The following is a 21,158-nucleotide window of genomic DNA, read 5'->3' as shown; positions in this document are numbered from 1 at the left end:
AATTTCAGGAATTTCTCTAAGTGGTAGAAAAGATTCTTAACCAACATTTTCTTGTGAACTACATTGTCAGACAAGGTAAAAAAAATTTTTTTAACAAGAGGGAATGAGTTATATTTGAAACACTTATATTCAAAATGAGATTCCTAAAGTAAAGCATCTCTTTTCTAGGTCAAAATCACCACAGATGGTGACTGCAGCCATGAAATTAAAAGACGCTTACTCCTTGGAAGGAAAGTTATGTCCAACCTAGATAGCATATTCAAAAGCAGAGACATTACTTTGCCAACAAAGGTTCGTCTAGTCAAGGCTATGGTTTTTCCTGTGGTCATGTATGGATGTGAGAGTTGGATTGTGAAGAAGGCTGAGCACCGAAGAATTGATGCTTTTGAACTGTGGTGTTGGAGAAGACTCTTGAGAGTCCCTTGGCCTGCAAGGAGATCCAACCAGTCCATTCTGAAGGAGATCAGCCCTGGGATTTCTTTGGAAGGAATGATGCTAAAGCTGAAACTCCAGTACTTTGGCCACCTCATGTGAAGAGTTGACTCATTGGAAAAGACTCTGATGCTGGGAGGGATTGGGGGCAGGAGGAGAAGGGGACGACAGAAGATGAGATGGCTGGATGGCATCACTGACTCGATGGACGTGAGTCTGAGTGAACTCTGGGAGTTGGTGATGGACAGGGAGGCCTGGCGTGCTGCGATTCATGGGGTCGCAAAGAGTCGGACACGACTGAGCGACTGATCTGATCTGATCTACGTATAGAGGAAGTTGTTCATTGAAGTTACAGATACTAATTAGTGCTGACCACCATGTCTCCAAAAAGGCAGACAACTACAAGTTAACAAGGTCACGGTTACTCATATACCTGCTATAGTAAAGTAAAAGTAAAGTTGCTCAGTCGTGTCCGACTCTTTGCGACCCCATGGACTGTAGCCTACCAGGTTCCTCAGTCCATGGGATTTTCCAGGCAAGAGTACTAGAGTGGGTTATCATTTCCTTCTCCAGGGGATCTTCCCGACCCAGGGATCGAACACTGCAGACAGACACTTTACCGTCTGAGCCGCCAGGGAAGCCCACTCACTATACCTGCTACGGGGCTGCTTAAAAACAAAAGAATTAAGACTACAGTACCATGCATAGTTTAGAATGGTGTTGCCATTTACTTAAAGTGTAATGACTAAATCTGTTTACACCTAGTAGTCTTCAGCTAAGGTGGCAACAATGGATCAGGAATTCAATATACCCAGAACAGGTTCTAAATAAAATGAATTCAGTCCCAATAAATATCTGTTTAATGCATGGTTTATAATAATTCTCTATTAAAGTACAAACAAAAAAACTCAAAAAAGTAAATAAAGGTATTCACTTTCTGCAAATAAATTTAAACATCCTGGCAGAACTAGGATAAATGGATGAAAACCATTCTAATATGCCTTAGAAGATAATTAAGATATTTTTCAAGATGGAATACAAAAATGAACAAATAAAATATTGAATGACCCACCTTACCAGAGGAGTCCAAAGAAGCCTGTGGATCATTGGCTACAGATCCAGGACACGGAGGTAGGCTGGGGCTGAAGGCCATGAGGTCGGTCTTGGGCGGCCCCTCCCCAGAGCACACCCTCTGTCGCCTCTCCTGCGAGTAAGACCAGCTTCCCACAGCGCTGGAGCACACCAGCCTGGGCTTCACCGGCCCGCACACGCCTTCACTGGGCGGCGCCGAGCACCGCAGCGCCATGTACAGCAGCAGTGTAAGCACCAACAGGCTGGACACCGCGCAGATGGCGATGATCAGGTACACGTTCACATCCACTAACGCCGTCTCTGCGCCGGCTGCACCAGACAACGCCCGCGAAGAGGCCTTGGGCGCCTGGCCGCTGTCCTCCAGCGATAGCAGCACGGTGGCCGTGGCCGTCAGCGCCGGCTCGCCGTGGTCCTTCACCAGCACCAGCAGGCTCTGGCGCGGCGCGTCCGCCTCGTCCAGGGCGCGCGTGGTGCTGATCTCGCCGGTGTACAGCCCCACGCGGAACGGGCTGCGTGCGCCACCCGCCGCCGGCTGCAGCTCGTACGACAGCCACGCGTTGTAGCCCGAGTCCGCGTCCACCGCGCGCACCTTCGCCACCACGTGGCCCGCGTCCACGGACCTGGATACCACTTGGCTCACCGCGCTGGGTCCTCCGCCTGGCCCAGGCGGCAGCAGCGCAGGCGCGTTGTCGTTCTCGTCCAGCACGAACACCTGCAGCGTCACGTTGCTGCCCAGGGGCGGCACGCCCGCGTCGCGCGCGCTCACCTGGAACTGCAGCAGCTCCAGCTCCTCGTGGTCCAGCGGCTGCAGCGCGTACACTTTGCCGCTCTCCGCGTGCACCGACACGTAGCTCGACAGCGCGCGGTCGCCCACCCTCCGCTCCACCAGCGAGTAGGACACCAGCGCGTTCTCCTGCGCGTCCGCGTCCCGAGCCGACACCGTGAAGATGTGGCAGCCGGGCGAGTTGTTCTCCTTCACGAACACCGTGTACTCGGGCTGCGGGAACGCGGGCGCGTTGTCGTTCACGTCAGCCACCTCCACGGACACGCTGGCCTTGGCCGACAACGGAGGTGAGCCCCCGTCCCTCGCGGTCACCACTACTTCATAGTTCGCTACGCTCTCACGATCCAAGGCACTATCCAGGACCAGCGAATAGTAATTCTTGAAGGTGGACACTAGCTTGAAGGGGACATGAGGCGTCAGAGAACAGGTCACCTGTCCATTTTCACCTTCATCTCCGTCAATCACACTGATCAGGGCGATGATTGTCCCCAGCTGTGCATCCTCTTTGACCGGGAGCCAGAGAGTTTTGATAGTCAACTTAGGAGCATTGTCATTAGTATCCAAAACTTCCACGAGAACTGTACAGTGACCAGTCAGGGGTGGGTAGCCTTTATCAGTCGCCTCTACTCGGATTTTGTAGGTTTTTCTTTCTTCAAAATCGATGCGTCCTGTAACTGTAATTTCCCCACTTACAGGGTCTATGTAGAACTTAAATTTTATATCAGGAGAAGCGTCACTAGAGAATGAATAAATAATATCCGCATTCAAGCCTTCGTCTACATCTGAGGCATTAAGTTTAATTACCAACGTTCCATTAGGGACGTTTTCTGCTAATTTCACAGCATAGAGTGTTCTATCAAAAACTGGAGTGTTGTCATTGACGTCTAGCACATTGATGAGTAACTGAACGGTGCCAGTCAGCTCAGGTTTGCCTCTGTCAGTGGCCGTGAGCACTAAATGAAGTTCCGGAGATTCTTCCCTGTCTAAAGGTTTGCGTAACACAAGACTGAGAGGTTTTACCTGTTGGTCGGTGGTTGGTACCTCCAGAGAGAAGTACTCACTGGAGCTCAGCCTGTAAGTCAACAGAGCGTTCTCCCCGATATCTGCGTCGGAGGCGCCCTCTAGTGGAAACCGAGAGTCAAGCGGCCTGGATTCAGCGATAAACAGATTCTTTTGTGTCCCCAGGAATACAGGAGGATTGTCGTTAATGTCCTTCACCTCCACCTCCACATGGAACACCTGCAGCGGCCGGTCCACGATCACCTCCAAGTGGATGCTGCACTCCGCGCTCCGCCCGCACAGCTCCTCCCGGTCGATCCGAGAATTCACAAACAAAATGCCATTCTGCAGATTTACCTCCAGAAGATCCCCAAGACCTTTGGAATCCAACTGGAACAAGCGGGGCACCAGCTCTTGCAGCTCCAGCCTTAGGTCCTGGGCGATGTGGCCCACGAAGGTGCCGTGTTTGGCCTCCTCCATAACTGAATAACGAACCTGGCCACTCCCTGTCTCCCAGGCTGCGAGGGTGACAAACAGCAGTAGTAGATTCCGGTTCCCTTGTTTGCCTTGACTTGCGCACAGCATTTCAAATAGTCGAGCTTATTTCCTCTTAGCGAAAAATTTCTCAATATTAAGGGAAATCTTCTGATTCCGTCAGTTCCATCCTGCTGTGTTCGTCATCGTTCTGCACTAGGAAACTATAAAAGACTCTAGCATATTTCCTAAGCCTCAAAGATGGCTGTCGCCTTGGATCAGAGAATTTCTCGGCGGAGAGTGACATCACGTGGCCCAAGAAGTAAGTACATACTCCATGGCTGAACATTTTACCTTATCCTGAGAAATTTTACTTCCTTCTCTGAATTTTTTATTAATCATTAAATAGAGAACAGTATTTGTGTCTTGTTGGAGGCATTCTAGCAAATTAAGTACCTCTAAAAGTTTAGTATAAACCAAAATTGTGAACTTTTGTCATCTGAGAAAACATTCCACACAATTTTAAAATAATCACAGAAATGAAGTAAAAATAAAAATGATTGAACAACCAGGAATTTTAAAGTGGAAGATTCTTTCATCTTGTAATTCAGGATCTTCCACATTTATAGATTTAGGGTTTTGTCTATAAGATTTTGGTGACTATTTCCAGGGTCTCTAGGAAACTCTACCATTGAGAAAGAAACTCTCACATGTCTGAAAAAATAATTTAGGAAATTGAGCAATTAACTGGGTATTTTCTTAAGTAATTTTATGAATTGAATATATGTAAAATGAGAACAGAATTTGCTTTACTATATTGTGTACCAAGATACTATTTTATATTTTTATTAGAAATTATATAACTTGTTTCCATAAATGTGTTGCATGCCTATATCTATATAATTCAATTTTTCCAAGCCTTAATATTTATGAATATTTTTTAAAAATCCCCAATATAGTTTATATCCTATCTTTTCATAATATATTTTAATTTCATTATTGTTCATCTTTAGTACTTAGGCCAGTTTCCAGTTTTGAAGCTATGCTTGCGATTCTTCCTTCTTAGTATATACTTAACAAGGAAAGTTCACTTGTGAATTCTGCTCTCATTTCAAACAGCAAATAGATTACTCACATCTAGATTTTAGCGCCTCTCAAGAGTAAAAGCATAAGTCAACTATACTCCAATATAAATTTTTTTAAAGTTTAATTGGTAGAGGAAAAATTATCAGTTTATGGTGCCACTGATGCTTCTATATATCTTTTCTTTCATATTTCTACAGCAAGCTAAGAAACATTTTTACCTATGCTGTTATGCTTGATTATTGTAGTAGCTTCCTAGATGTTCTTTCCATCCAAACTTTTGAAATACGATGTTGACTTCTTTGCTTAAAATCTTTTGCTAGCTCCCAACTAACTTCTGAAGAATCCAAATTTCTTAATCTACTACTCAAAGTGACTTAGTCTAGTACTCAAAATTAAGAGATTTTCATATCACTTTTTTGCCTTTATTTTATGTGAACCATATGTTTTCATCAAAATGGATTATTCCAAGTTTTCAGTCAACTGAGGCCTGTGGGTGTCTTCAAGTTTGCTTAATTTTCTCTTTCACAGAAGTGTTCAGGGGAAATTTACTCATTTGAAAACACAATGACCCTTCCAAGTGTTCCTTTAAAAATGCAAACAAGGAATGATTTTCTTTCAACTGCAGCCCCACTTTTATACCTGTTTTAATATCTTCTTTTAACTTGTATGACTCATGTGTTTTTTATCTCAAGCTTTTCAAAGTCAGAGGCTGGGTTTTCATAATTCAGTGGTTTCTGGCATGTCATGGTCTTGGAATCCTCCAAAGATTTCTAAAGATCTATTAATGTTTAATGAAGATAAATAGCTGTATTTTAAAAGTTATTCTATAACACTCTATATATAAGGCTTACTTCCTTAGTTAGTAGGAAGTAAGTACTACTAATTTTTAAATCGTCAATAAGACATATTGTGTATTTCTTTTTAAGGAAAAGGAAACACTACTAATGGAAAAGAACAAAGATTTCAAACACATTCTCAGACTTCTGATTTGAAGCAATTTATAAGCATAGAAAAATACATCACTGTCCACACAAGATTGTCTAGACTTTCCCTAAGGAGGTTTTATCTAAATAACTTTCTAGATCCAAAAAGATTTTCTATACCCAGAGTGCTAATTGGACTTTCCAAAACCTGTAACAACTGACTTTTAGATGAATTTTTTATTCTACCCCAAAGAATTCAAAGCATTGAGACATTCTAGGTTAATCTGAAAATAACTTCACAAAAGATGATTTTTACATAAGAGTAATATGGAAGGTCATAATGACTCTCAAATATTTTAGTTTTTCCATTTCCAAATATGAACTCCTTGTACTTTTCAATAATAGTAATCAGATTTTCTTATGCACATAGTACTTGCCATAGTTTTATAAGCAATTTTATAAATATTTACTTATTTGATACAAAAATTCTATGCACTAGGACTCATTCATCATTCATAGGGTGTGAAACCAAGGAATTGAAATAACAGATGCTTTAATAAATGTTATATGAAGGAAAATTCATAGAGATGAAATTTTGATACAGGATGCTTCAGGGTTCACAGTATTTAATAACTGAGCTCTGGTGCCTTTTATTTAAGAAATATTTAATAGCTAAAAGCTCTGCATTGATAAAATAATGAAAAGTATTAAAATACAGATATAGATTTTGACTCCCTCTTTGTGATAGGCATACTTCCAAATTGAAATTCAAATACCAATTAGAGAGTTGGAGGAACACAGAACTAAAACGATTGAAATTATGAGAGGTGTCAAGTAAATGGTAGGTGGTGGAAACAGTCTTTGTTTCTAATTAAGGGATTCTTAAAAAACAAACAGTTAGGAGGAGAATTGAGTGATTAAAGTTATACCTGAGAATCAGATAAGCTTGGAATAGGAAATCTAAGAGTACCATCACTTTCACAAAGTGGACTCTGTGAGAGAGGGAGAGGGTGGGAAGATTTGGGAGAATGGCATTGAAACTTGTAAAATATCATGTATGAAATGAGTTGCCAGTCCAGGTTCGATGCACGATACTGGATGCTTGGGGCTGGTGCACTGGGACGACCCAGAGGGATGGAATGGGGAGGGAGGAGGGAGGAGGGTTCAGGATGGGGAACACATGTATACCTGTGGTGGATTCATTTTGATATTTGGCAAAACTAATACAATTATGTAAAGTTTAAAAATAAAATAAAATAAAAACAAAAAAAAAGAACTCCATACTTGACTCAAGCAGTACAATAAAAATAAGCATATATAACAATACACAGCCATTTAAGTTAAAGACTAAAATTAAAATTATTCCTTTTATGTCATGTACTTTTAATAACCAAATATAGGCAGTGATGGCATTGTAAGAAATATAAAATAAACTGCAAAATAACACTTATTTTATTAATTATTTATTAATTATTAATTGTAAGTAATATTTCAGATTACTTACAATTGATCAAAGGAAATAACATGAGATCACAAATTATTATATTGCTGACCATAACTGATAATAAGATGAAGAAATATGTTAATAACAAGTTGTAAGAATTGAGAATACCAGAAACCCTTCATTCTATTCCATTAAATTCCCCCATTTTCTCCAAAGGAAGATGCTCAAAATCTATGGCTGTCTGATTAACATCAAGGCAGGTCAAAGAGTTATAATAAAAAATATTTTTAAAAGACAAGAAGCAGAAAAATAATGAAAAAATGAAATGGCAAACTAATAAACTTTCTTGGACTTTCAAAATTTTACTCTATAACACTAAAAATCTTTACTTGAATTAATGGGTCCTAACATCTGCATTAGAGAAGGCAATGGCACCCCACTCCAGTACTCTTGCCTGGAAAATCCCATGGATGGAGGAGCCTGGTAGGCTGCAGTCTATGGGGTCGCTAAGAGTTGGACATGACTGAGTGACTTCACTTTCACTTTTCACTTTCATGCATTGGAGAAGGAAATGGCAGCCCACTCCAGTGTTCTTGCCTGGAGAATCCCAGGGACGGGGGAGCCTGGTGGGCTGCCGTCTATGGGGTGGCACAGAGTTGGACATGACTGAATCGACTTTGCAGCAGCAGCAGCAACATCTGCATATTCTATGTAATGAAAATTTATAAATTTATCAGTTGGTCACCAAGAATGGCATTAATACATACTTCTTCTATTCAAAATATTTTTCTAAGTCATATAGAAAATAAAAATCAATGCAAAATATTTTTCCACACTACTCCAACTCATCTACAAAGGGCTGATAGTATTTTATTCAATATTAATAATTAGAGTTAAGTAGATTTTTATCAGTCTAAAAGCAATTATTTACTATACTTACATCCTCAAAACATATTAAATGATTGACATGACAAAAATTATCTGATAGTAAAGTACATATCTTGAAATGGTAAAATGATCTATTTGATATTGTATTGAGAGGATATTGTATTGTGAGTTTTTTGTGTATTTTCTCCTTGGGGATTTTTTCTTTGTTTGGCTGAGTAGTTTGCAGATTCTTATTCCTCCTATTAGGGATTGACAAACTTGGGTCTCCAGTAGTGAAAGCACTGAGTTCTAAACATTGGACCTACAAGGAATAACCTGATAGTTTCTATTTTTAATATTCCTGTTTTGTATTACCTGTTTTGTATTTGTATTGTTGTTATTTTGATAACTTCTGGTCTATAATAAATATAGGATGAAAACATTTAAATTTTGAGAAGAAATTATTTCATGCAAAGATGGGCTTGATAAAGGACAGAAATGGTATGGACCTAACAGAAGCAGAAGATATCAAGAAGAGGTGGCAAGAATACACAGAAGAACTGTACAAAAAAGATCTTCATGACCCAGATAATCACGATGGTATGACCACTGACCTAGAGCCAGACATCCTGGAATGTGAAGTCAAGTGGGCCTTAGAAAGCATCACTATGAACAAAGCTAGTGGAGGTGATGGAATTCCAGTTGAGCTATTTCAAATTCTGAAAGATGATGCTGTGAAAGTGCTGCACTCAATATGCCAGCAAATTTGGAAAACCCAGCAGTGGCCACAGGACTGGAAAAGGTCAGTTTTCATTCCAATGCCAAAGAAAGGCAATGCCCAAGAATCCTCAAACTACCGCACAATTGCACTCATCTCACATGCTAGTAAAGTAATGCTCAAAATTCTCCAAGCCAGTCTTCAGCAATATGTGAACCGTGAACTTCCTGATGTTCAAGCTGGATTTAGAAAAGGCAGAGGAACCAGAGATCAAATTGCCAACATCCGCTGGATCATCGAAAAAGCAAGAGAGTTCCAGAAAAACATCTATTTCTGCTTTATTGACTATGCCAAAGCCTTTGACTGTGTGGATCACAGTAAACTGTGGAAAATTCTGAAAGAGATGGGAATACCAGACCACCTGACCTGCCTCTTGAGAAATTTGTATGCAGGTCAGGAAGCAACAGTTAGAACTGGACATGGAACAACAGACTGGTTCCAAATAAGAAAAGGAGTACGTCAAGGCTGTATATTGTCACCCTGCTTATTTAACTTATATGCAGAGTACATCGTGAGAAACGCTGGACTGGAAGAAGTGCAAGCTGGAATCAAGATTGCTGGGAGAAATATCAATAACCTCAGATATGCAGATGACACCACCCTTATGGCAGAAAAGTGAAGAGGAACTCAAAAGCCTCTTGATGAAAGTGAAAGTGGAGAGTGAAAAAGTTGGCTTAAAGCTCAACATTCAGAAAACAAAGATCATGGCATCCAGTCCCATCACTTCATGGGAAATAGATGGGGAAACAGTGTCAGACTTTATTTTTCTGGGCTCCCAAATCACTGCAGATGGTGACTGCAGCCATGAAATTAAAAGACACTTACTCCTTGGAAGGAAAGTTATGTCCAACCTAGATAGCATATTGAAAAGCAGAGATATTTCTTTGCCAACAAAAGTCCATCTAGTCAAGGCTATGGTTTTTCCAGTGGTCATGTATGGATATGAGAGTTGGACTGTGAAGAAGGCTGAGCACCGAAGAATTGATGCTTTTGAAGTGTGGTGTTGGAGAAGACTCTTGAGAGTCCCTTGGACTGCAAGGAGATCCAACCAGTCCATTCTGAAGGAGATCAGCCCTGGGATTTCTTTGGCAGGAATGATGCTAAAGCTGAAACGCCAGTACTTTGGCCACCTCATGCAAAGAGTTGACTCATTGGAAAAGACTCTGATGCTGGGAGGGATTGGGGGCAGGAGGAGAAGGGGACGACAGAGGATGAGATGGCTGGATGGCATCACTGACTCGATGGACGTGAGTCTGAGTGAACTCCGGGAGTCGGTGATGGACAGGGAGGTCTGGTGTGCTGTGATTCATGGGGTCACAAAGAGTCAGACACGACTGAACTGAACTGATAACTAAAGTCAGATATGCAGACGACATTACTCTAATGACAGAAAGCGAAGAGGAACTAAAGAGCCTCTTGATGAGGGTGAAAGTGGAGAATGAAAAGTCTGGCTTAAAACTCAACATTCAAAAAACTAAGATCATGGTATCCTGTTCCATCACTTCATGGCAAATAGCCATGTGGAAATAGTGACAGATTTTATTTTCTTGGGCTCTAAATTCACTCTGGATGGTGACTGTAGCCATTAAACTAAAAGACACTTGCTCCTTGGAAGGAAAGCTATTACAAAGCTAGACAGTGTATGAAAAAGCAAAGATGTCACTTTGCCAACAAAGGTCCAGATAATCAAAGCTATGGTTTTCTCAGTAGTCATGTATGCATGTGAGAGTTAGACCATGAAGAAGGCTGAATGTGGAAGAATTGATGCTTTCAAATTGTGGTGCTAGAGAAAACTCTTGAGAATCCCTTAGACAGCAAGGAGATCAAACCAGTCAATCCTAAAGGAAATAAACCCTGAATATTCATTGGAAGGACTGATGTTGAAGCTCCAATATTTGGGCACCTGATGCAAAGAGCCAAAGAGCTGACTCATTCGAAAAGACCCTGATGCTGGGAAAGATTGAGGGCAAGAGGAGAAAGGGACAACAAAGTATGAGATGGCTGGATAGCATCACTGACTCAATGGACAGGAGTTAGAGCAAACTCCCAGAGATAATGAAGGACAGGGAAGCCTGGTGTGCTGCAATTCATGAGGTTGCAGAGTTGCACATGACTTAGCAACTGAAAAACAACATAACTAAACTGCTTGATATACCAATAGAGAAACTCTATATAAATACAGGTTTCCCTGGTGGCTCACACAGTAAAGAATAACCCCAAATATGGGAGACCCGGGTTGAAAATAGTACATATAGAGTTGTAGATATATCTGTATATCTATATACCAACAGTAAGAAAGAGAAGAAAATGAAATAAAATGTATGGACTCTGATCTTAAGTGAGTAAATTAAAACTAATCACCAAAAAATACTTCAATATTATCAGAACATACTATGTGAAGGTTAAAAAGTACACACAATATGTAATCATGAAAAATAAATGCTATGTGGAGGAATACATATACACTGGATGTTCTTAGTGTTCATAAAGTGAGGTATTACAAAGGATAAAATCATATCTAATAAGAAATTCATCCAAGGAAAATTTTAATTTGACCAGAAATCTAACTTGGGGAAATAGTTAATAATGTCTGATAGCACTGAGAAATTGCAACTAAATTTACTATATACATGTATATAAAATTATCATCTTTTACACCTTATGGGGAATGTTATACAACAACTATTTCTCAATAAATCTGGGGAAACTAACGATTAATTGTAGATATTTATAAACCACAATAATGTTTGAATATAGAACTGTGAAATTTGCAATACATTTTAAAAAGAAAATATATGAAATAGTTTTAAAGTAAATATGAAATTTCATTGTAAATAATTATAATATAAATGTAAATAGACTTACTTCCGTGCAATGATCAACATTTAAGTCTTGCTGTTTGCCTATGGCTTCAGCACCTGGGAATGGAGGCAGGCTGGGGCTGAAGGCCATGAGGTCGGTCTTGGGCGGCCCCTCCCCAGAGCACACCCTCTGTCGCCTCTCCTGCGAGTAAGACCAGCTCTCCACCGCGCTGGAGCACACCAGCCTGGGCTTCACCGGCCCGCACGCGCCCTCGCTGGGCGGCGCCGAGCACCGCAGCGCCGTGTACAGCAGCAGCGTGAGCACCAACAGGCTGGACACCGCGCAGATGCCGATGATCAGGTACACGTTCACATCCACTAACGCCGTCTCTGCGCCGGCTGCACCAGACAACGCCCGCGAAGAGGCCTTGGGCGCCTGGCCGCTGTCCTCCAGCGACAGCAGCACGGTAGCCGTGGCCGTCAGCGCCGGCTCGCCGTGGTCCTTCACCAGCACCAGCAGGTGCTGGCGCGGCGCGTCCGCCTCGTCCAGGGCGCGCGTGGTGCTAATCTCGCCGGTGTACAGCCCCATGCGGAACGGGCTGCTTGCGCCACCCGCCGCCGGCTGCAGCTCGTACGACAGCCACGCGTTGTAGCCCGAGTCTGCGTCCACCGCGCGCACCTTCGCCACCACGTGGCCCGCGCCCACGGACCTCGACACCACTTGGCTCAGCGCGCTGGGTCCTCCGCCAGACCCGGGCGGCAGCAGCGCGGGCGCGTTGTCGTTCTCGTCCAGCACGAACACCTGCAGCGTCACGTTGCTGCCCAGGGGCGGCACGCCCGCGTCGCGCGCGCTCACCTGGAACTGCAGCAGCTCCAGCTCCTCGTGGTCCAGCGGCTGCAGCGCGTACACCTTGCCGCTCTCTGCGTGCACCGACACGTAGCTCGACAGCGCGCGCTCGCCCACCCGTCGCTCCACCAGCGAGTAGGACACCAGTGCGTTCTCCTGAGCGTCCGCGTCTTGCGCCGACACGGTGAAGATGTGGCAGCCGGGCGGGTTGTTCTCCTTCACGAACACCGTGTACTCGGGCTGCGCGAACGTGGGCGCGTTGTCGTTCACGTCAGCCACCTCCACGGACACGCTGGCCGTGGCCGACAGTGAAGGCGAGCCCCCATCCCTCGCAGTCACTACTACTTCATAGTTCGCTACGCTCTCACGATCCAAGGCACTATCCAGGACCAGCGAATAGTAATTCTTGAAGGTGGACACTAGCTTGAAGGGGACATGAGGCGTCAGAGAACAGGTCACCTGTCCATTTGCTCCAGAATCTCGGTCAGACACGTTAATCAAGGTGATAACTGTGCCTGGCTGAGCATTCTCTGAGATAGGAAGGGACAGGGAAGTGACTGTCAACACTGGAGGATTGTCATTAGCGTCCAAAACTTCCACGAGAACTGTACAGTGACCAGTCAGGGGTGGGTAGCCTTTATCAGTCGCCTCTACTCGGATTTTGTAGGTTTTTCTTTCTTCAAAATCGATGTGTCCTGTAACTGTAATTTCCCCACTTACAGGGTCTATGTAGAACTTAAATTTTATATCAGGAGAAGCATCACTAGAGAATGAATAAATAATATCCGCATTCAAGCCTTCGTCTACATCTGAGGCGTTAAGTTTAATTACCAACGTTCCATTAGGGACGTTTTCTGCTAATTTCACAGCATAGAGTGTTCTATCAAAAACTGGAGTGTTGTCATTGACGTCTAGCACATTGATGAGTAACTGAACGGTGCCAGTCAGCTCAGGTTTGCCTCTGTCAGTGGCCGTGAGCACTAAATGAAGTTCCGGAGATTCTTCCCTGTCTAAAGGTTTGCGTAACACAAGACTGAGAGGTTTTACCTGTTGGTCGGTGGTTGGTACCTCCAGAGAGAAGTACTCACTGGAGCTCAGCCTGTAAGTCAACAGAGCGTTCTCCCCGATATCTGCGTCGGAGGCGCCCTCTAGTGGAAACCGAGAGTCAAGCGGCCTGGATTCAGCGATAAACAGATTCTTTTGTGTCCCCAGGAATACAGGAGGATTGTCGTTAATGTCCTTCACCTCCACCTCCACATGGAACACCTGCAGCGGCCGGTCCACGATCACCTCCAAGTGGATGCTGCACTCCGCGCTCCGCCCGCACAGCTCCTCCCGGTCGATCCGAGAATTCACAAACAAAATGCCATTCTGCAGATTTACCTCCAGAAGGTCCCCGAGGTCTTTAGACGCCACCCGAAACAGGCGCGGCACCAGCTCCTCCAACTCCAGTCCCAGGTCCTGGGCGATTCGGCCCACGAAGGTGCCGTGTTTGGCTTCTTCCAAGACCGAGTAGCGGACCTGGCCACTTGCTGTCTTCCAGATCGAGAGAATTATAAAATATAGCAGTAGCTGCCGGTTCCCCAAGTCACCTAGATTTGAGTACATCTCAAATTATTGGGATTTTCTTCCAATCAGTGTATCTTGTTCCAAAATTTAGAGGAATCTTCTTATCCCCTCTTTATTTTCATGATGTGTTCACCATTGTTCAACCTCCGAATATTAAAACAGAGTGGAGACTCTTTACAATGTGACTTAATTCTGTGTTGAACTGAGAGAATTTCACAGTAAAGAGCGACATCATGTGGCCCAAATAGTAAGCACGAATTAAAAAATCAGCTTTGTATTATTAGGACACGAGGTTTTATTTCAACCTCTGAATTTTTCTTTATTTTTCTTAAAGTGTAGGACCATATTTCTCATGCTTGCTTAAGGCTTTATTAGAAGATTTATGTGCCTAATATTTAATATGACCATAATTGTGGCTTCCTCATGCCTTGAAAATATGTTCTTTACAAAACGTTTAAAATTAGGATGAAAATATTAGTGACAAATTGAATTATGTTAGCAATACTAAATTTTAAAATCCTTAGTTCACAGTTCAGAAAATTCAATTTTTCTGAAATAAAATTCAATTTATTTTAAGAAAATTCCTGGTCTCTCTAGGGACCCAGGATCTCAAGAATCTAATGGAAGAAAAACTTAGAAAGGTTGTTTGTTTGGGGAAGCAAGGAATATAAGGAAATAATCCACATTCTTTTCTTAAGAAAGCAGACTTTAATCAAGCTTGCGGTGTTTTATCCTTTTTACTTCTACTTAACAGAGTGAGGTTTTTTTTTTTAGTATTTCACCCCTATGTTCCCAATGCAAGTAAAATAATTAACATCTGTATTCTAAAGCTTTCCAAGTTTTACCTGTGCCTAAATGGGTTTTAAATATTGTTGCTGTCCTGAATTATTGCAATAGCTTCTTATTGTTTCATCTTGTCACAACTCCTTTATCCTTTTCTTAATCCTGGCAGTCATCTTAGTGAAAAACACCTTTTATTCCTATTGATTCACATTTTTTATAGCTTTCAAATAACGAGAGGTGAGTCAAAATTTCTTAGTGAAGTACTCAAATTATCCAAGAAATTTTTCTCACATTACTTTTCCTGCTTTATCGCATACTCTTTCCTATGGGAACCATATGTTTTAACCAAAATAGACTATTATAGACTCTGTGTCCAGGCACATTTGGGATTTTGTATGTACTCATTTCTTTAAGTTCCTCTGTTCCCAAGAATACCTATTATACTCAGTATTCTCTCAAAGGAAACTTTTCCATTTACAAACTGCTAAAAATATCATACCTCTTGAAGGGCTTCTTCTTTTTTTTTTTTAATTTTATTTTATTTTTAAACTTTACATAATTGTATTAGTTTTGCCAAATATCAAAATGAATCCGAAACAGGTATACATGTGTTCCCCATCCTGAACCCTCCTCCCTCCCCATTCCATCCCTCTGGGTCATCCCAGTGCACCAGCCCCAAGCATCCAGTATCGTGCATCGAACCTGGACTGGCAACTCGTTTCATACATGATATTTTACATGTTTCAATGCCATTCTCCCAAATCTTCCCACCCTCTCCCTCTCTCACAGAGTCCATAAGACTGTTCTATACATCAGTGTCTCTTTTGCTGTCTCGTACACAGGGTTATTGTTACCATCTTTCTAAATTCCATATATATGCATTAGTATACTGTATTGGTGTTTTTCTTTCTGGCTTACTTCACTCTGTATAATAGGCTCCAGTTTCATCCACCTCATTAGAACTGATTCAAATGTATTCTTTTTAATGGCTGAGTAATACTCCATTGTATATATGTACCATAGCTTTCTTATCCATTCATCTGCTGATGGACATCTAGGTTGCTTCCATGCCCTGGCTATTATAAACAGTGCTGCGATGAACATTGGCGTACACGTGTGTCTTTCCCTTCTGGTTTCCTCAGTGCGTATGCCCAGCAGTGGGATTGCTGGATCATAAGGCAGGTCTATTTCCAGTTTTTTAAGGAATCTCCACACTGTTCTCCATAGTGGCTGTACTAGTTTGCATTCCCACCAACAGTGTAAGAGGGTTCCCTTTTCTCCACACCCTCTCCAGCATTTATTACTTGTAGACTTTGGATCGCAGCCATTCTGACTGGTGTGACATGGTATCTCATAGTGGTTTTGATTTGCATTTCTCTGATAATAAGTGATGTTGAGCATCTTTTCATGTGTTTGTTAGCCATCTGTATGTCTTCTTTGGAGAAATGTCTATTTTATTTCTGTTTAATCCACTCAGAGTGATTTACATTTCTTGTACCTGTTATAATATTCAGCCTTCTAAGATGATCATATATATGTATGACAGATATCTTTATTTTTCTACCAACTTCTTGAAGCCAGGGGCTGGGTCTTGTTAACTCAATGATTCTTGGCACAGCATCATTTTCAAAACTTACAAAAATTAACACTACTATCCATTTCTTGCATGTAGAGAAATGGTGAATACTTTAAATCATAATACAGAATGAATAATGAAAGCATTAAATTAGAAGAAAGAAACTCTCCATGAAAAGGAGCCCACCAAATAAAAGTCAAACATAAATACCAGGTTTTCAGTGTCTGAGAACTCAGTGCACATTTTACATGAATTTACTTGGTCAAATTCCACATTCTATTAAATTATTGTCAAATATTTGGATCCCTGATAAGCTGAGCAATAACATGGGTATCACATGGTAGTTGAAAGAGTGTGAAATTTCCCCATTCACTTTTTCATCCCAATCAGAAGTATTCTGGGCCTCACTGGAGGCTCAGAGGTAAAGAATCTGCCTGCTAAAGCAGGAGACATGGGTTCAGTCCCTGATTCAGGAAGATCCCACATGCCCAGAGCAATTAAGCCCATGAACCACTACTATTGAGCCTGTGCACTAGAGTCCGGGAGCTGCAAATACTGAGCCCACCAGCTCTAGAACCTGTGATCTGCAACAAAAGAAACCTCTACAATGAGAAGCCCATGCTCCACAGCTAGAGAGTCACCCTTGCTCCCCAAAACTAGAGAAAAACCCACACAGTAATGAAGATCCAGCAAGGCAATAAATAAATAAAAATTTTAAAAGAAGAATATTAGTTATCAGGATAACTATTATTATGTACTTTGTCTCTAAATAGTTTAAAAGGCCAACAGTAAATGAGCACTACAGACTCTTGGAATCACCAGGCCCAAAAAGGAATATAGATTTAAGATACGATGAAGACAGTCATTAAACAAAGTGGATAATCAAAAGTGTTGGCTAAGCAGAAGCATCAAAGAAGAGAGAGACAAAAAGGAAAGGAAGGAAGAAGGAAGCTGAAGGATAAAACTATAATAAAGTGATGTTGAAATAATATATCAATTAAAATGAGTGTGAAATAACTCTCCTGAAGTTCAAATGCAAAGTAATCAAAGTCTACAATATTAATAAGGAAAAATACTACCAATGCATTTTTTAATGTATCACAAATGGTTATCTAAGGAAATTTTGAGTTTTGAGACAAAAATCTGGACATGTAGAATGATGTTTTAATAATGTCTGATTCCACTCTACTCAAGTTTAAAAAACCAAAGAGATTATAATAATTAACGAAGAAGAAAAGATGTATATAATGCAAAATTACTCAGTTTGTTGAAATAGGAAAATTTAAACATAAACCCAAGGAAAATAATGAAAACAGTTTTAAAAATCAACTGTTAATTATGAAAACTCAGACTTACTTTGGAAAGACAGTCATCCTTTAAATCCTGATGCTCGCCCATATCCGCCACTACTGGACAGGCTGGTAGGCTGGGACTGAAGGCCATGAGGTCGGTCTTGGGCGGCCCCTGCCCAGAGCACACCCTCTGCCGCCTCTCCTGAGAGAAAGACCAGCTCCCCACCGCGCTGGAGCACACCAGCCTGGGCTTCACCGGCCCGCACGCGCCCTCGCTGGGCGGCGCCGAGCACCGCAGCGCCATGTACAGCAGCAGTGTAAGCACCAACAGGCTGGACACCGCGCAGATGGCGATGATCAGGTACACATTCACATCCACGAACGCCGTTTCTGTGCCAGCTTCACCAGACAACGCCCGCGAAGAGGCCTTGGGCGCCTGGCCGCTGTCTTCCAGCGACAGCAGCACGGTGGCGGTGGCCGTCAGCGCCGGCTCGCCGTGATCCTTCACCAGCACCAGCAGGCGCTGGCGCGGCGCGTCCGCCTCGTCCAGGGCGCGCGTGGTGCTAATCTCGCCGGTGTACAGCCCCACGCGGAACGGGCTGCTTGCGCCACCCGCCGCCGGCTGCAGCTCGTACGACAGCCACGCGTTGTAGCCCGAGTCAGAGTCCACAGCGCGCACCTTTGCCACCACGTGGCCCGTGCCCACGGACCTCGACACCACCTGGCTCACAGCGTGGGGTCCTCCGCCAGACCCGGGCGGCAGCAGCGCGGGCGCGTTGTCGTTCTCGTCCAGCACGAACACCTGCAGCGTCACGTTGCTGCCCAGGGGCGGCACGCCCGCGTCGCGCGCGCTCACCTGGAACTGCAGCAGCTCCAGCTCCTCGTGGTCCAGCGGCTGCAGCGCGTACACCTTGCCGCTCTCCGCGTGCACCGACACGTAGCTCGACAGCGCGCGCTCGCCCACCCTCCGCTCCACCAGCGAGTAGGACACCAGCGCGTTCTCCTGCGCGTCGGCGTCTCGCGCCGACACGGTGAAGATGTGGCAGCCGGGCGGGTTGTTCTCCTTCACGAACACCGTGTACTCAGGCTGCGCGAATGCGGGAGCATTGTCGTTCACGTCGGCCACCTCCACGGACATGCTGGCCGTTGCCGACAGCGAAGGCGAGCCTCCGTCCCTCGCAGTCACAACCACTTCATAGTTAGCCACGTTTTCTCGGTCCACGGGGCTATCCAGCACTAGTGAATAGTAATTCTTGAAGGTGGACACCAGTTTGAAGGGAACATAGGGCGTCAGAGAGCAGGTCACCTGCCCATTGGGACCTGAGTCCAGATCGGACACGCTAATTAGGGCTATGACAGTACCTAATTGAGCATCCTCTCGGACGGGCAAGGATAAGGAAGTCAAAGCAATCTGAGGGACGTTATCATTTTTATCCAAGACTTTCACTAAAACGGTGCAATGACCAGCCATGGGAGGGTGGCCTTTGTCCGTCGCTTCAATACGGATTTTGTATAAATTCATATTTTCAAAATCTAAGTTCCCTTGAATAACTATTTCTCCAGTATTCGCATCTATTCTAAACTGGTTACTAACAGTGGCTGGAACAAGATTATTAAAAGAATATGATATTTCCCCATTCGCTCCTTCATCCCTATCAGAAGCATTCACTCGGATAACTATTGTTCCGTTATCTGAGTTTTCAAAGATTTTTACTTCGTATTCAGATTGTCCAAAACTGGGAGCATTGTCATTCACATCCAGTACAGTAATCAGCAGCTGAACAGTGCCAGTGAGCTCAGGTTTGCCTTGGTCAGTGGCCATGAGGAGTAAGTTATGTTCGGGCACTTCCTCTCTGTCCAAGGATTTCCTTAACATGAGCCCAATTTGTGTACTGTCATCACTGTTTGTTTTCACATCCAGTGCGAAATTTTCGTTGGAAGTGAGTCTGTAGGTTAAAATAGAATTTGACCCCACATCTGCATCCGATGCGCCCTCTAGTGGAAACAAAGAGTCTGGCAGCCTAGATTCGGAAATCAACACTCTTTGTTCCTTTACCGGGAACACAGGCGGGTTGTCGTTAATGTCCTTCACCTCCACCTCTACATGGAACACCTGCAGCGGCCGGTCCACGATCACCTCCAGGTGGATGCTGCACTCCACGCTCCGTCCGCACAGCTCTTCCCGGTCGATCCGAGAATTCACAAACAAAATGCCATTCTGCAGATTTACCTCCAGAAGGTCCCCGCGGCCTTTGGATGCCACCCGAAACAGGCGGGGAACCAGTTCCGCCAGCTCCAGTCCCAGGTCCTGGGCAATGCGACCCACGAAGGTGCCGTGTTTGGCCTCCTCCGGGACCGAGTAGTGGACCTGGCCGCTCCCTGCTTCCCAGGCTGCAAGAAGCAGAAGCGAGAGCATCAAACACCGGGATCTCAGTCGACCTTCAGATGTAATAACCATTTCAAATACTTGCTGGTTTATTTCCATCAGGAAATCTTGTCTAGGCATTAAGATGAAATATTGTATGATCCCGAGTCTGTTAATTCAATTCTTCTGCGACTGCCATCATTCAGCACTCTTGGAAGGATGCAATAATGGGAGGAATGGACTTGAATAGCAGCTCGTGTATTCATGGTAGACAGCGACATCATGCGGCTCCAAAGGGTAAGAAATGAATTCATGCTATATATATTATACATACATATGTCTTTTGCCTTACTTTTATAGTAAATCTCCTCATGTTTGCAAATATCTCATTTGTCTTGTTAGTTTAGAGTAAGGGTTCAGAATATTCAGAGTGAAACAACTTTCCTTCTAGTAATGTAAAAACTGTATCAACCAGTTTAGAAAGTTTAAGTGGGAATTAGAAGTGCAAATTATCCTCCATATTTTGTGTAGAGAACATGTGCATATATTTCTGTCACAAGATATGCTATTAAATTTGGCTCTGATAAAAGAGTGTAATTTTAAAGTAACAAATTTTACCCAAATTTTAAAGACCTTATAGATGATCAAATTTCATTCTTTCTTTGTTCAATGAACATCAACTGCTCCTAATAATGTTTCTTTTATTTAATAATGGAGGATGAAAATTTGGGAACATAATCTTTACAGCATTTCTTAATTTCTCTACAGCTTCTATTAGGTCTCCCCCTCAAAACGTTTTCCTTTGCATACTTCTCCATCACTGCAAAATCCTGTGGAATTTCTACCTATTGTGCTTTGCTGCTTTGATCCTTCAGCTGCTCCTAAATGACCTTATCCTTTTCTTTCAACTTCAAGCTCTTACATGATTTCATTAAAATGCTCTTATCCACTTCCAACATTTCACACAAGACTTTTATTGAAGGTATTCCCCAATTCACATCTTCCTTCCTCTTTTCAATGGTTGTGATAATCATTTTTAGCTATAC

At 43.1% G+C, this 21,158-nt stretch overlaps 3 protein-coding genes across 3 annotated transcripts; all 3 read right to left on the bottom strand.

Moving 5' to 3' along the window:
• Positions 1 to 1,399: 1,399 nt before the first annotated feature.
• LOC129629890 (protocadherin alpha-9-like) lies at positions 1,400 to 3,895 on the bottom strand. Its single transcript, XM_055550130.1, has one exon. The coding sequence runs from the start codon at positions 3,890 to 3,892 to the stop codon at positions 1,400 to 1,402; it is 2,493 nt and encodes an 830-aa protein (XP_055406105.1). The 5' UTR covers positions 3,893 to 3,895.
• A 134-nt stretch (positions 3,896 to 4,029) lies between these two features.
• Positions 4,030 to 14,135, bottom strand: LOC129629839 (protocadherin alpha-7-like). Its single transcript, XM_055550026.1, has 2 exons — positions 11,745 to 14,135; positions 4,030 to 4,053 (listed from the first exon to the last, which is right to left on the bottom strand). Exons 1-2 carry the CDS (start codon positions 14,133 to 14,135, stop codon positions 4,030 to 4,032), a joined length of 2,415 nt encoding a protein of 804 aa, XP_055406001.1.
• Positions 14,136 to 17,787: 3,652 nt separating this feature from the next.
• Positions 17,788 to 20,232, bottom strand: LOC129629741 (protocadherin alpha-6-like). The gene has a single exon (XM_055549966.1). The coding sequence runs from the start codon at positions 20,230 to 20,232 to the stop codon at positions 17,788 to 17,790; it is 2,445 nt and encodes an 814-aa protein (XP_055405941.1).
• Positions 20,233 to 21,158: the final 926 nt, after the last annotated feature.

This window comes from Bubalus kerabau, chromosome 1 (genome assembly GCF_029407905.1).
Source record: "Bubalus kerabau isolate K-KA32 ecotype Philippines breed swamp buffalo chromosome 1, PCC_UOA_SB_1v2, whole genome shotgun sequence".
NCBI classification, from domain to species: domain Eukaryota; kingdom Metazoa; phylum Chordata; class Mammalia; order Artiodactyla; family Bovidae; genus Bubalus; species Bubalus kerabau.
This window is presented reverse-complemented; position numbering and strand designations above follow the sequence as displayed.